At 34.7% G+C, this 16,646-nt stretch overlaps 1 protein-coding gene across 11 annotated transcripts in view; it reads left to right on the forward strand.

Moving 5' to 3' along the window:
* Nucleotides 1-16,646, forward strand: part of ANKHD1 (ankyrin repeat and KH domain containing 1) — a 124,355-nt gene that overhangs the window by 50,197 nt on the left and 57,512 nt on the right. For 6 of the 11 annotated variants that reach the window (XR_013527904.1, XM_008985836.5, XM_078352696.1 and 3 more), the window contains exons 10-11: nt 448-557; nt 9,982-10,038. Coding sequence is in view for 8 of the 11 variants with exons in the window: in XM_008985836.5 (XP_008984084.1) it covers nt 448-557; nt 9,982-10,038 (167 nt within the window). In the remaining 3 variants the exon portion in view is untranslated. Of the gene's footprint in view, nt 1-447; nt 558-9,981; nt 10,193-16,646 lie in introns of those variants that run through there. The other 5 variants (XR_013527905.1, XR_013527906.1, XM_008985848.5 and 2 more) reach the window with 2 other exon arrangements.

Genomic DNA, 16,646 nt, shown 5'->3' on the forward strand with positions numbered 1-16,646 from the left:
AAAAAAAAAATCTTGTATCTGTATTTTCTCTTAACCATGCCCAAAATTTCTGTTCTCACAAAATAATTGCTCATTTGATTTATACTGCAATATCCATAGAACTGTCTCTAAATACAAACAAGAAGTACCACCAATGTAATTTCTGAAAAATGCTTAATATTTGTTGGTTTTGTAGGTCTTTTATTCCTTAGGGTATACTTACTAGTGGTGTATGGGCAAATTAGTGTGTTTTAAAATTACTTGGTTTAGTTATTTTCTGTGTGGCTCGAAGTATTTTTATAAAGCATATTTAAAGGAATACTAGTATACTTAAATGCATTTTGATATTTTAAAATGCATTTTCATATTTTCTTTTTTGAATCCTTCAGTTTCACTAGATTGCAAAATTGGACTATCTAATAAAATTTTACAGTTCACAAAGTAAATGTATGCTTTTTTGTTTGCTAGGCGCTAATGTGCATGCTACAACAGCAACAGGAGACACAGCCTTAACCTATGCTTGTGAAAATGGACATACGGATGTTGCAGATGTTTTACTTCAAGCAGGGGCTGATTTAGTAAGATATTTTAAATTTCAAATTTTTTTGCATGAATGTCAATATCCATTCATACTTAATGTTTACAAAACACTAGTAAAGATCAATAGTTTACATACTTTGTATACAATAACTTAAAAAAAAAAAGGTTGGCTACCTGTTCTAGTTACTGTATGTATTACATGTATTTGAAAATACTTAGTGTTGAATAGGGCATAATGTTTCTTTTCCTAGGTAAAATTATTAGTGTTTCTTCCTTTTACTCCATCCCCATTTGACATTCCTCTGCTTTTTAAACTGCCCTTTGTTAGACATATCATAAATTCAATGATGTGTTTACAGAATAGAGTAACAAGTCAAGTATTTTGAGTGATTTCTTATTATTTTAATTGACACATGATAATTGAACATATTAATGGGGTACAGAGCGATATTTCAATGATGTATATAATGTGTAATGATCAATAATCAGAGTAATTAGTACATCTATCACCACTTTGAGTTATTTCCGTTGTTTCTCTGATTAGACATTTAAAAACAAAGCTACTGTTGTTAATCATCCCCCTAGTACATTACTACAAATTCTATTGTTTTTATGTTTTCAGTTTTGGCTTTTCAAAATTTCAAATTAGATGGGAAGTTCGTATTTGTAATAATCTATCTGTAAATAATACTCCCTTGCTGAAATGTGTCCTTTGTCTAGCTTTGATTTTGTGAGAGTACTTTAAACTGCTTTCTAGAGTTTTTCCCAGAATTCTCTTACGTATTAAAAACCTATGTGTGACATACATAGCTGTAAATGTTATAGAGAATTAGATTTCTTAGTTTCGTTTATTTAGAAAAAACTCTGAAAGTATTGCCTTTTAAATCATTTCCAATCGGGTATTCAGTTTACTTGGATACCTTAGGACATTGTTGGAAAATAATTATTGACCAAAATAAATGTATAGTATGATTTTGCTATTTATTATCATTTCTAATAATACTAAATAGTATAATGATAACACTATCATTCATTCTTATTAATTAGGACCTGCCCTATCAGTTACAATTTTTGGGAGGTATGCTTTTTGTCTGAGAATTACAACAGCAGGATATGTTAAGTATGTCTTAGTCTTTTGACTTCTTTCTGTATCTTTTTCCTTTTTTAAGAGTTGCTTTGGGTCATTATAAAAATTAGGAATTGAAGTTCTTTCTTCATTCAAAATAAAGAAACTTAAAAGCTTCCATAATATAAGCAAAATTTAATACCCTTATCCTCTGAATTCTTTTCTGGATTCTTTCTTCCTTGTGTTTTCTACAACAAAGCCACTCTCTTAACCTGTTGGGAGTTCTGCTCAAAAATTAAAAAGGATCAGGTGCAGTGGCTCATGCCTGTATTCCCAGCACTTTGGGAGGCTGAGGTGGATCTACATGAGGTCAGCAGTTCCAGACCAGCCTGACTAACGTGGTAAAACCCTGTTTCTACTATTACAGAAAAATTAGTCAGGTGTGATGGCACATGCCTGTAATCCCAGATACTTGGGAGGCTGAGGCAGGAGAATCACTTGAACCCAGGAGGTGGAGGTTGCAGTGAGTCTAGATTGCACCATTGCCCTCCAGCCTGGGAACAAGAGTGAAAACGCCATCTAAAAAAAAAAAAAAAAAAAAAAAATAGTCCAGGCATAGTGGCTCACACCTGCAATCCAAGCACTTTGGAGGCCAAGGTGGGCAGATCACCTGAGGTCGGGAGTTCAAGACCAGCCTGACCAACATGGTGAAACCACGTCTTTAAAAAAAAAAAAAAATAGGAAAAAAAAAGAGGATCTGGTAAATGTACTCTAATGTATAACAAAACCATACTGATTGTGACTGAGTTAAAAATATGTTATATTTTTAAATGGTTTTTTTTTTTTTTTTAAGACAGAATTTTGTTCTGTTGCCAGACGCCAAGATGGAGTGCAATGGCTCAATTTCGGCTCACTACAATCTCCGCCTCCTGGGTTCAAGCAATTCTCCTGCTTCAGCCTCCCAAATAGCTGGGACTACAGGCTCATGCCACCACACTCAGCTATTTTTGTATGTTTTAGTAGAGATGGGGTTTCACTATGTTGGCCACAATGGTCTTGATCTCTTGAGTTTGTGATCCGCCCACCTCGGCATCCCAAAGTGCTGGGATTACAGGTGTGAGCCACTGCGCCTGGCCTAAATGTTTTATTTTTACCATCTTCTGGAATTAGTTAAAATAGAGTGTTATTTAGTGCCTTAGAAAAACTATATTAATTGAACAAATACAACTATTTGAACTACCATATTTACTTACATTCAAAATGTAAGATTAAAATATGGCTCAGGCTGGGCGTGGTGGCTCACGACTGTAATCCCAGAACTTTGGGAGGCTGAGGCGAGTGGATCACTTGAGGTCAGGAGTTCGAGACCAACCTGGCCAACATTGTGAAATCCCGTCTCTACTAAAAATACAAAAAAATTAGCCAGACGTGGTGGCTGTAATCTCAGCTATTTGGGAGGCAGAGGTTACAGTGAGCCAAGATTGTGCCATTACACTCCAGCCTCGGCAACAAGAGTGACACTCCATCTCAAAAAAAAAAGGCTCAGATAAATACATATCTTAATTATTTAATACAGAAGTAATACTATTGTTCTAACATTATTTTTTATTTTACAATCTTTTTATATTCATATTCACACAAAATTATAGACACAGTATATAATACAGTTGTTTTCTATTTTTTCACTATGTTCTATTATAATCTTTACCATATTACTATATAGTTTATATTTATAACTCTTTCATCATATTTCATCAGATTGATGAACCATACTCATTCATTAATTATGGAACTTTTGCTTTTTGTTTTTCACTATTAAGAATTCTATTAGATTTAATAACTTTATATGTATAACTTTTTACTTTTTCTTATTTTGAATTATTTTATATATTTAAGTTTTTTTTGTTTGTTTGTTTGAGACAGAGTCTGTCGCCCAGGCTGGAGTGCAGTGGCACAATCTTGGTTCACTGCAACCTCTGCCTTTTGGGTTTAAGCAATTCTTCTGCCTCAGTTGTGTACTACCATGCCTGGCTCATTTTTGTATTTTTTTGTAGAGATGGAGTTTTATCATGTTGGACAGACTGGTCTTGAACTCCTGGCCTCAGGTGATCCACCCACCTCGGCCTCCCAGAGTTCTGGGATTACAGGCGTGAGCCACCCTGCTTGGCTGATTTTAAATTTTAAAAATATATAGCCTATTCCATGCTTTTGCTATCTATGGACTGATATATTAATTTTAATACTATTTCTTTTCCTCATTATAAAAAGCAATACTGTTCTTCATATAAAATGTGGAAATGCTGGTCATGTAGTCCTAGATACTAAGGAGGCTGAGTAGTCGGTAGGATTGCATGAGCCCAGGAGTTCATTGCTGTATTGCACAATGATCATGCCTGTGAATAGCCACTGAATGCCAGCCTGGGCAACATAGTGAGACCCTTCTCTTAAAAAAAAATTTTTTTTTGAGACCAAGTCTCACTCTGTCACCCTGGCTGGAGTGCAATGGCATGATCTCAGCTCACTGCAACCTCTGCCTCCAGGTTCAAGTGATTCTGCTGCCTCAGCCTCCCGAGTAGCTGGGACTACAGATGCATGCCACTACGCCCAGCTAATTTTTTGTATTTTTAGTAGAGACAGGGTTTCACTGTGTTGGCCAGGCTGGTCTTGAACTCCTGACCTTGTGATCCACCCACCTTGGCCTCCCAAAATGCTGGGATTATAGGTGTGAGCTACCACTCTCAGCCAAAAAAAAGATTTTTTTTTTTTGTTCTCACATTGCTATAAAGGAAAAAAAAATTTTAAGAGAGAAAGAAAATGTGAAGAGTATAGGAAAGAATAATTTTTATATTTAAAACCTATGAATATTTGTGAGTAAAATTTGTCACAGTAAAAAAAATAAAATCTATGAATAAATTTTATAATTTCAGACTTTATCGTAGGCCAGAGGAAAGAAAAAGTTCTAGTCCAAAACAGGGAAACCTCAGAGAGTAAAGCAGGCAGATTAGTCCCTGAGTCCCGAGAAAAAGTGACTGGTATTTCTTATTAACTTTAACTTACAAGGCAGTACCATCTTACTTGTCCTCCATTCTTTGCTGCTATCTTCTGATACCTGTTTTGGGCTATAATTATTTTCTCCAGCAGTTTACAGATAGAGGACTGTCCACTCCCATCACATGCAGTGGAGATGTATTTCATGTCTGGCATCTTATAGGTGTGTTCTTGATGTTTAAGTGTACTAATTTTTTTTTTTTTAATGTGGAGTCTGGCTCTATCGCTCAGGCTGGAGTATAGTGGCACCATCTCAGCTCACTGCAGTCTCCACCTGTCCTGCCTTAGCCTCAAGAGTAGCTAGGATTACAGGTGTGCGCCACCACGCCTGGTTAATTGTTGTATTTTTAGTAGAGACAGAGTTTCATAGTGTTGGCTAGGCTGGTCTTAAACCTGACCTCAGGTGATACACCCACCTCAGCATCCCAAAGTGCTGAGATTACAGGCATGAGCCACTGCGCCTGGCCGTATGTTCTAATTCTTTAAAAGATTTCTTTTGTTGGCTGTTTGAGAAGCTTTAGTTTTTGGAAATTCTTTTTACCCTCAGTTTTAAATAAGAATGTACAAGTCAGTCTTTGGAACACAATCTGGACCAACCTGTGTGCTTTGTGAGATTATAAAGCTTACCTTTTGCCATAATTTTATTGTTTTTGATAGTATGTTTTTAAAGGAGATTAAAAATTAATGTTTCCCATTCTTTAGAATATTCTGCATTAGAATCAATTCAGATATTGATTATGGTTTTAAAATATTTTAATGCAGCAATTCTGTTTTCTTGTATTGTTTCCTGAGATGAAACCAAGAAGTTTTAAGACTTTTCATTCTAAAGTGTAGTAGGGCTGGGCATGGTGGCTCACACCTGTAATCCCAGCACTTTGGGAAGATGAGGTGGGCAGATCACGAGGTCAGGAGTTCGAGACCAATCTGGCCAACATGGTGAAACCCCATCTCTACTAAAGATACAAAAAGTTAGCCGGGCATAGTGGCATGTACCTATAATCCCAGCGACTTGGGAGGCTGAGGCAGGAGAATCGTTTGAACCCAGGAGGCGGAGGTTGCAGTGAGCCCAGATCACGCCATTGCATTTGGGTGACGGGGCGAGACTCCGTCTCAGAAAAAAAAAACCAGTATTTTATCACTGACTTTCTTCCCTAACCATAAAGTAAGCTCTCTGACCTTTATTGCTTTCTTTGGACTATATTCTGCTGACTGAGTGAACTATATTGGTCATTTTTGGAAAATAGTTAAGCAATTGGAAACTAGGTAATTTGGACATAGATACATTGGTATTCTGTAGTTTTTCTTCCTGGAACTTATTTCTTTTAAAATAAGGTTTGATATGGACCTCCCTTAATAGAAAGAAAAATATCTTCAGGATCAGTTTACTATCTATATTAAATCTTGTAAGAAGAAAATGTAGACTAAGTCCTCTTTTATAAGGTTTTTTAAAAAAATTAAAGAATATGTTGTATATCTTTCTAGACATTTCTGTATACCCAAAATGCATATATATGATATAACATCTTTCTGTGTTCCAGTAGATTTCTCATTCTTTTTTATAGGTACCCAGTGTTCTGTATAATTTATTAACTATCTACTCATAAACACCTGAATTAACAGTTTTTAAATATTACAAATGGTGCTGCAGTAAATATTGCTAGGCATATGTATGTATCCTTGCTACTCTTGTGAATATATATAATAGGGATAAATTCCTTGAAGTGAAATTGCTGGTTATAAGGAAATATTTGACTAAAATTTTATTGTTTAGGAAGGTCCACATCTCAAATTTTGATAACTGTTGTCAAACTGTTCAAAAATGCTGAACCAGTCTACATCTCTGTTAACCATTGACCCCTCCTGACTCTCCCACATTCTCACAAATGTAAATCTTTATCCCCTCCCTTTTTCCCTCCCTCCCTCCTTTTTTTCTTTTTTAAAACGGTTTAATTTTCTAATTTCTGATCACAGTTCCTATGTTTGCATTATCTACAAAAATCTTCTTGCCTGGTGCAGTAGCTCATGTCTGTAATCCCAGCTCTTTGAGAGGCCAAGGTGGGCAGATTGCTTGAGCCCAGGAGTTTAAGACCAGCCTGGCCAACATGGTGAAACCCCTTCTCTACCCAAAAAAAAAAAAAAAAAAAAATACAAAAATTATCAGGGTGTGGTTGTGTGTGCCTGTATTCCCAGCTACTCAGGAGGCTAAGGTGGATTGTTTGAGCCCAGGAGACAGAGGTTGTAGTAAACTGAGATACCATTACTGCACTCCAGCTGGCGCAATAGAGGGAGACCCTATTTCAAAACCAACAACAACAACATAGTGTACTACAATTAGCCCTATTAATTGTTTCCAAAGCTTTGGTGAACTATAGAAAACACAGGAATAAAATTACTTTCTGGAAGTGTGTGAAGACACCATTTACAAATAGAGTTTTAAAAATCAGATATTTAGTCAGTATCTATTGACTTCATTCTGAAGGACACGGAGAGTAATATATCTTCCACCACAGAATTTTCATCACTTATTTTAATATTCTTCTGGTTATACATTTACATTCTGATTTGTGACCCTATTTCTCATAGTTATTTAACTTTAAATATATATATGTGTATATATGTATATATAATATTTAAGTGGATTCAGTTTGTACATTACTAGTCTTTCTTACTGTATAGCTTCATGATTCCTGAGTTCTCAACGTGACTTATCTGTTGGCTGGCTAGTATTGGTATTTTCATTTGAATTTATTCTCCCCCTCAAAAAAGGAGTTAATAGGTGCTTGCATATTTTAGAATATGTATATTGTATTTATAAATGAATGTAGCTCATGTATGAAATTATTGAATCACTTGTTCTTTCCCCTCAAAATTTTAAACCCACTATATTAGTGTCTTCTGGTACTGAATATTGCCAAAGCCTGCTAGATTATTCCCCATTATATGTAAGTGACTCCTTTTTCTGTCTGGATTATTGTAAGATTCTTTCCTTATACTTAAACGTCTGTGATTTCATCAGGATATATCTTGTGTTAATTATCCTATATTAATTTTTCTTGGGAAACTGAATACTTTCTGTCTGAAGATTTTAGTAAGTCATAGTCTTTAATAAGCTGTCATTGTCTTTTATTTTTTTAATTTTTATTTTTTTAGTGGTCACTGTGGGGTGATACTTTCTTTTGTTAACAGAAGGTTTTTTTCTGCTGTGTTTTTGACTATTTATTTTTCTATTTTGTTAATGTCCTTTAAGATATTTACTATTCATATGTATGGTCTCCCTCATCTCCCTTATTTGTATTTGTATTGTCTTTATGTCTATTACATTTCTTTGTCCTTTTCTTCTGCGTTCTTTTTTTTTTTTTTTTTTTTTATTTGAGACGAAGTTTTGCTCTTGTTACCCAGACTGGAGTGCAATGGCGCGATCTCAGCTCACTGCAACCTCCGCCTCCTGGGTTCAGGCAATTTTCCTGCCTCAGCCTCCTGAGTAGCTGGGACTACAGGCGCGCGCCACCATGCCCAGCTAATTTTTGTATTTTTAGTAGAGACGGAGTTTCACCCACCATGTTGACCAGGAAGGTCTCGATCTCTTGACCTCGTGATCCACCCGCCTCGGCCTCCCAAAGTGCTGGGATCACAGGCTTGAGCCACCGCGCCTGGCCCAGTTATTTCGTAAGCCTGTTATCCAGGTCACTTTTTTTTCTGTATACTTGTATTTGCTTTTTTTTTTTTTTTTTTCCTTCTTGTTAAAAGAGATGGGGTCTTGCTCTGTCCCTCAGGCTGGAGTGCAGTGGCATGATCACAGCTCACTACAGCCTTGACCTCTCAGGCTCAAGCAATCCTCCCACTTCAGCCTCCTGAATGGTTGGAACTATAGGCACACACTACCACACCCAGCTAATTTTTTATTTTTATTTTTTGTAGAGACAGGGTTTCACCATGTTGCCCAGGCTAGTCCTGAACTTCTGGTCTCAAGTGATCTGCCCACCTTGGCCTTTCCAAGTTGCTGGGATTACAAGTGTGAGCCACCATGACTGGCCTGTTTCTACTGCTAATGTGGTTTTCATGGCTTCACTGTTACAGGTCCCTTATCTGTAAAGCTTGAGACCAGAAGTGTTTTGGATTTCGGATTTTTTTTTTGGATTTTGGAATATTTGCAGAATATATACCCACTGAGCATTCCTAATCTGTAAATCCAAAATCTGAAATGATCCATGAGCATTTCTTTACAATGTCATGTCAGTCAAAAAGTTTCTGATTTAGGAGCATTTCAGATTTCAAGTTTTTGGGTTAGTGATGCTCACCCTGTATTTAGTTTCTTCTATTCTTCTAGCTCACTTTCCAGTCTTTTGTTATATCACTTTGTTCAGCTATTTAAGTAATGATCCCCATTCTCTTTAATTTATTTGAAGATAATGGGGAATATTTTACTAAAATTTTATTGTTTGTTTTGTAGGAACTTCTTGATAGGTTCCACATTGGATACTTTGTGCTTATTATTCGTATTTAAATGGGGCTGGCTATTTATTGAAATATGAGGTGGGATGGCAGGGAAGAGGAAGTGAGCCTTAACAGTTAGCTTTTCCAAATCATACAGTTGTCTCAAGATACTTTCTTACTGAGTATATACCATAAGAGCATGCACTCTCCTAGGGTAAGAGCATCATGTAGGTGGGAAATTGGAATGACTTACATTGAATCCTTCTCTAGGCCACATTTCTTTATTTGGAGAATTAGTTGATCCTGGTCAATGACTGAAAAGCTTATTACTGTTTTATAAGTTGTATCCCGGTCTCACCTTTGGATAGTTTCTCTCTTTTGTTAAGAGTCTAGATCTAGAGAAAATATAAACATTCCTTCACTCAAGTTCTTTGAAGGTTTTTGTTTTAGTTGAAAAGTGTAAACCCTAATTACATTTATAATGAGGGGAAAAGCTGTTGAACTATTTATCTTACAGTGTTTTCCTCTGTCTTCCCAGCTTCTGATATTCCCAGATCTCTTGATTTCATTATTTTCCTTGGTTAGATATTTTTTAATGTTGCTCAGTTTTTGTGGCTTTAGTTGTATTTTGAGACAAAGGCATGAATTTAAATAATTCTGCAAAAATATTTCTACATATATTAAGGTTTATGTTAAAGTTTTTTTTTTTTTTGTAAAAAACCATATTATCATCCTCTTAAAAAATTTATCCTCTGCTCCTGATATTATGGTCTCTACAGATGAGAGTCTTTTTAGTTGAAGATCCTGAGTTAACAAAGCGCAGCATCTCAAGTATGAGTCACAAGGTCTTCATGGCCAAATGTGATTTTCATTTTTGGAATAAGATCCGTGAGTTCTTCTTTTTCCTTTCGCAGGACAAGCAGGAGGACATGAAGACTATTTTGGAGGGCATAGATCCGGCCAAGCATCAGGTGAGGGTGGCCTTTGATGCTTGTAAGCTACTACATAAAGAATAGATGTTATAGGTAACCAGAACTCTGGATATCTGATTCCAGCCAAGAAGTTCCAGGACCCTGCTGGGTGACAAAGGAAATCTTCAATTTAAAAAGATTATGAAGTCCCAATAAAAAGAGATTTGTATTACTGGTAGTTTGTTTCCTTAGTCTTCTTTCTAAGTGGTATTCCTAAAAAAAAAAAAAAAAAAATCTCTTAGGTGAAAATAGATTTTCTTATTCAGATAGTTCCTTTGCATTCTCCTTTACTGGGAGAGTTAGTATACTGCAGAGAAAGTCTCAGTAATAAAGTTTTTTGATTCAACTTTGTTCATCAAAAATCTGAAATTCAGACTTAGAGTGATATTAATATGTTGGATTGTTTTAAAAATAATCCTCAAATTAAAAAATTGAGTTTAGTGAAACATTTACCATATTTCTTATGCCCTAATTTCTATAAACTAGAAGTTTAAAATTTTCTTCTTAAAATTGTCTCCTATTATCTCATTCTGAAATTGGTTTTTTAGAAGGTGGGTATTTTGTTTTGTTTTGTTTGAGGCGAAGTCTCACTCTGTTGCCCAGGCTGGAGTGCAGTGGCACAATCTTGGCTCACTGCAACCTCTGCCTCCCAGGTTTGGGTAATTCTCCTGCCTCAGCCTCCTGAGTAGCTGGGATCACAGGCATGTGCCACCACGCCCAGCTAATTTTTGTATTTTTAGTAGAGATGGGGTTTCACCATGTTAGTCAGGCTGATCTCGAACTGACCTCGCAATCTGCCCTCCTCGGCCTCCCAAAGTGCTGGGATTATAGGTGTGAGCCACTGCACCCAGCAAAGGTGGATATTTTTTCATAGGAAACGTTTCTTTTGAAAAAAATATGTGAAGCTTATACCCAGTGGTTTTAAAAGTCAAAAAAGTTTAATATCCATGATAATCCAAAGAGATTTATTTAAAGTCAGGAGCAGTTTTTAATTTTAAAGTTAGGAATGAATTGTGATTGGATCACAAATAACTTAGGCCATCTAAATTTCTTACTACTAAATCCCTCTTAATCATGATGCTTTTTAAGTGTCTTTATCATTGGCTTGTTACATACAAAGTTGTTTTATTTATTCTGTTTAGGTTTTTTTATTTCTTTTCTTTGAGACAGGGTTTTACTCTGTTGCTCAGGCTGGAATGCAGTGGCACTCTCTCAGTTCACTGCAACCTCCCCATCCCGAGCTCAAATGATCTTCCTTCATCAGCCTCCGAAGTAGTTGGGACTGCAGGCGTGTGCCACCATGCCCAACTAATTATTCTTTTTATGTTTGTAGAGATGAGGTCTCACTGTACTGTCCAGACAGGGTTTATTAATTATATTTTGAAGGAAATAAGTAAGTTTGTTTCACAAAATATGGTGTAAATGTGTGAGCTTCTACTCAGTTTGCATGGTATTACAGGCACCTATCAAGAATATAAAACTGAGTGTTATTTCAGATAAAAGTAATTCTTTTTCCCTGAATTTATTAGAGGAAATGTAATTGTCAGTCTTTCTAGCTGCAAGTCTCAAAACTTAGGATTTTTTAAAAAATTAGTTTTGCAGCCCCATGTTTACAGGTTCAGATTCCATAGATCTGAAATGGGGAGGGAGTCTGCATTTGAACTAATATCTCAGTAGATTCTCACAACCAGTTCTCCATATTTTACACTTTGAGACATTGCTAGAGGCTATACAGATTATTAAGCATCATTGCTGAGTTCTGTTCTTTTGTTTATAATCAGTCATTCTTCCTTCATCCAAATTGAATAAACTTGTTTTTCTGTTACTTGTGATTTTTAGAAAATGTGCTAAACACAAGCCTTAGGAACAGTACCTTTTAACCTTTTTGCCATGTCAGTTCTCCTGAGGGATATGAATCCAATCTGTAATAGTAGATCACTAAGGTAATGATTAATATACTCTAGTGGGTTGAAAGAACATACTCCCCATGGAGGAGTATCGGAATCCTCTAGTACATACAGTATCCAACAGTCTCCCTCCTTTTCTCTATGATTTTGGTCATTTTCTCTAGAGAATGCCCTCCCTCCAACTCCAAAAGACATTGCCTTGTGGTATAGTTGCAATTCTTAAATATATGTCTTGGTTGCACTGTGGCTGTGATTTTTTTTTTTTAAGGGAAATTAACTTATTTTTAACTAAAATAAACTTAATTTAAAATAAAATTTTGCTATCTAAAGCCAAATAGAAAGAAATTCCACATTTTTTTCTTATAGTGCTCATTCATCAGAACCTTTGGGTTTTTTTTTGGAGATGGTCTTACCCTTTTGCTCAGGCCAGAGTACAATAGTGTGATTATAGCTCACTGCAGCTTTGAATTCCTGGGCTCATGGCATCCCCCTGCCTCAGCCTCCTTAGTAGCTGGGACTACAGATATGCACCACAATGCCTGGCCAATTTTTAAATTTTTTTCAGAAACAGAGTCTAGCTATCTTGCCCAGACTTGTAGTATATTTTTCATAGATACATTTTTAGGGGGCTTATGAGCGCTAGTAATCCACTTACCAATATATTTCAACTGTTAGTAATTACCTTATCTTAATAAACTTTAAATGTGACCTTACCTTCTACTTTTTAATTACAAACTTTTAAATTAAGGAATAGCATATATATTGTTAACTTTTACTGCTTAAAACTAGGAAATTTTGTCAATTTGTTAAAAATCTGAAACTACCTATGGAATACACACAATTCCTAATACATTTCTTTTTAAGCAACGTTCTCTCTTTCTATGTTATTGTGTATTGAATGAGTTCTTTTCAGCTCTCTCCAGGTTGTTTAAATATATGTACAAACGACTTCTAGTCAAGAAAATAAAGTCATTGTTAGTATATAGAAAAATGAATCTAAAACTATGTGGTTGTGCCCATAAACAAGATTAAAGATCTTCATGGACTAGAAATGAAGCATGGATCCACAGTTTAAGCTGTAGTCTTAAAGAGAATTAAGGGCTAAAAAAAATACACAGTCGGGGCTGAGATTTCAACATGTACAGGGGAATAGAGAATGAATGCATTTCACATGTAGTAGTAGGTCAATAGATCCAGTCTACATGGATAAAGCAAGAACTGGGATCTTACTGCCCTACTTGTGAACTAAAATTGATTTAAAAAAAAACTTTGAGCAACTATTTAGGGTTATGGTTAGAAATTAGCAAATTGTCACATCCAGGTTGTATGTAAAAAACAAAACAAACCAAAAAAACTGAAAGAAGGGGAAAAAAGAAATTAGCAAATGATTGTTAGTAGAGGGAAGAAGCAGACACAACTGTGAAACTGAAAACTTGGAGGACAACATTCTTGACTTAGGGAACAGAAGTGAAATATCTCTATGGGACAAGAACCTTTAAGTGTTCAGAAGCAAAAGATCTACCTCTGAATTGGACTCCAAGAGCCAGACTGAGGCAACTTCCAAAACAACTGATGAGAATGGGTACATTTGTGGATGGAAAGAAACCAAAACAAAACAACTCCCATCAAAATGGGTTTTCTCAAATAAAAAATAACAAAGCTGAAGAGCAAAGCTTGTATCAAGAAAGATAGCCAAAATATAAGCAAACAAACAAAAAGCAAAATAAAATAGACACGCAAGGAAATTGAAATAAACTTTAATCTTGAGAATTTTAAACATGTTTATTTAAACTATGACCAAAAGCCATAAAACAATATGAGTTAATAAAGCAAAAGCTGATAATTATGTATTAAGAACAGGTGGATTAATAAAGGAACATTTTTTTGGGGAAACCTCAATATATAGGATAAAACAGCATATTAGACACAGCTGAATAAACTAGTGAATGAGTAAGTGAGTGATAAAACAAAACAGTAAAATATAATAGATAGAAAATATGAAAAAGAAACTGAGAGAAAGAGAATAGAGTAAGAAGCTCTACCATATATCTATTAGAAGTTCCTGAATGAGAGGATAGAAATGGAGAGGAGAGGAAATGTTTGAAGAGATAATGGTGGAGAATTTTCTAACATTGTAGCTAGACATGAATCCTTGAGTGAAGAATCATATCCATCACTAAGCAGAACAGATGAAACTCTGGGACTTTAAGGATGATGAAAAATGTCTTAAAAGCTATCAGAGGAAAAAACACATTACCTGTAAAGGAACAATCATCAAATTTTTGACATTCTCATCAATAATAAATTACAGAAGATGATGGGAAGTAATATCCTCAAAATACCAAGATAAAATAACACAATACAGAATTCTGTGCTTAAGTCTTATTCTAGAAAAGGAAAAAGTAAACATTTTCAAATCTACAAAGAATAAATAAGTTTACCACTATTAGACCCCTGCCAAAAGATACATACATCAAGAAGAAGAAAAGTGAGTCCTGGAGGAAGGCGTGGGATACAAGAAACTACGGTAAGCAAAGAAATTGATAAAACACAAATACAAATGTTTGAGTTTAAAAACCCGAATTTTAATGTTTAAAACCAAAGTAGTACTAAAATTCTAGAAAACAATAGCAGGAAATTCAGAAGGATGTGTTAGTTTAACAGCCATGCCAGAGTCTTTTTCGTTGTTCAGAAGGAAAAGGTACTGAATAAAGCTTTTTTTTTTTAAAAGAAAAATAGAATAGTAACAGAACAAATATAAACCAATTTAACTCAATTGTTAAGGGAAGAGACTTCTGAATTAGAGTCAGAATCGAAATGTAGCAAATGCTGTTTGCAGGAGACAAATCTAATGCCAAGTGACAAGGAAAGGTTGACAATTTTACCAAATGTTCAAGAAATAGGTAATTTCTCTATTATTTTAGCTATTCTCAGGAACAGAAAAATATTAAACTGTACAATATTTAAGTTTGTAGCCTTGGAAAATAGTTTTCTGTGTTTATGAAGGGAAAAAATCAGAAACAATTTGTATCCTAAAATTTTATTGTTATTGAACAATTAGCTATATGACTAAATTCAATGTTCATAAGTAATACGATATATACAAATTTGATTACATTATATACATATATACATTGATTCCCATTATGTACATACACATATATGTGTTCTCATTATATATATGTATTCCTGTTATACAGATATATTCCTATCATATGTATATAATGGGAATCAATAATGGGAATATATGTGTATTGTATGTGTATAATAATGGGAATCCGTGTATTCCTATACATGTTCATACATATATGTATATAATGGGGATTTTCCATATATATGTATATACACACACACACATTTTTTGTTTGTTTTTTTCTTTTTTTTGCTTCAGAGCAGGGCTTAACCCACAGGGAGTGTGCCCAGAGTAGCCTGATTCCCATTTTAAAAGAAGGATTTAGTAGTCAGATATTTTGGGGCAAATATTGTGTGTTGTGGGATATACATTATTCATTTTAACACATAAAATGTTGTGAATTCAGAGTTGTGGCATTGTTTCGTCAACTATTTTTTTCAAATGTAATTATATTATTCAAAACTAATGTATATTTATTTATAGAGAGGAAATAAAATAGATAGCTTTTCACTCCTTTTATTTAGGGAATTAATATGTTGAATTTTGAAACGACTTGGTGTGAGGATATTGAGACTGTACTTTCTGATTTCTTGTCTTTTAACAACTATGATAATAATTTAAATATACAGAATTAACAGGTATTTTTAAAAGTTTATTCTAAATCAGGGCTGAAAGCTTTGAAATAGTTTGTCTTTGCCTTTACTCATGGGACCTAATTATGTTGATATGTGTCACGGCCAGGCTTAAGAAATCGCAAAAGCAAAAGGGTAAAGAAAGGATAAGTGACATTAATATTACCCAACTATGTTCTAATAATAACATAATCAATGTCTTACTCTAATAATAGCATAATCAATGTCTTACTCTCAGGTTTAACTACTACTCTTAATTTCTTGTTTAATTGACTTTCCTTTCTCTTATTTACCTAGTAGAAAATAATAAAAACTTCAAACCTCAGTGCTATGAGAGGGAAGATTTGAGAGTTCAGTTATGCTTAGTTTCCTGCATGATTAAACAGTATTTAATCACTCCATTGTTTTAGGCATTATGTGTACAGTGGCGAGCCAGAAAAGACAAGATCATTGCTCTCATGGAGCTTACCATTTAGTGGAGAAGACAGGTTAGCTAATTATCTTACACAGACTAAAATGTAATTGCAGTTTATGAAGGACTGGTTTATAGAAATATATGTCCATAATAGGAAGAGTTATCAGGAAGTTCAGGGAAGTCTTCCTTGAGGAAATAACACTTAACTTGAGATGTAAAGGATGAAAATGAGTTAGTGGAGAAAAAGCATTACAGAGAAGAGAGACCAGTATCAGTATGTGCAACAGTTGTGAGGCAGGAAGGGAAAAACAAGTTGCTAAATGGGGAATTTATTTCCAGGATGTGGTTGCTTGTAATGATAGTTCAGAAATAAATTAGATAGAAAAACTGGACAAACAATTTTCTAGGTCTTTCTGAATGAGGTCTTTGTCATATGTATTCTGTTTTATTTTAGGCAAATTGCCAGAATGTTAGATTTACTTAAATTTGAATATGAGTTCAAGATCTATTCTAAAGCCAAT

The sequence above is a fragment of the Callithrix jacchus genome, chromosome 2 (genome assembly GCF_049354715.1).
Source record: "Callithrix jacchus isolate 240 chromosome 2, calJac240_pri, whole genome shotgun sequence".
Taxonomy (NCBI): domain Eukaryota; kingdom Metazoa; phylum Chordata; class Mammalia; order Primates; family Cebidae; genus Callithrix; species Callithrix jacchus.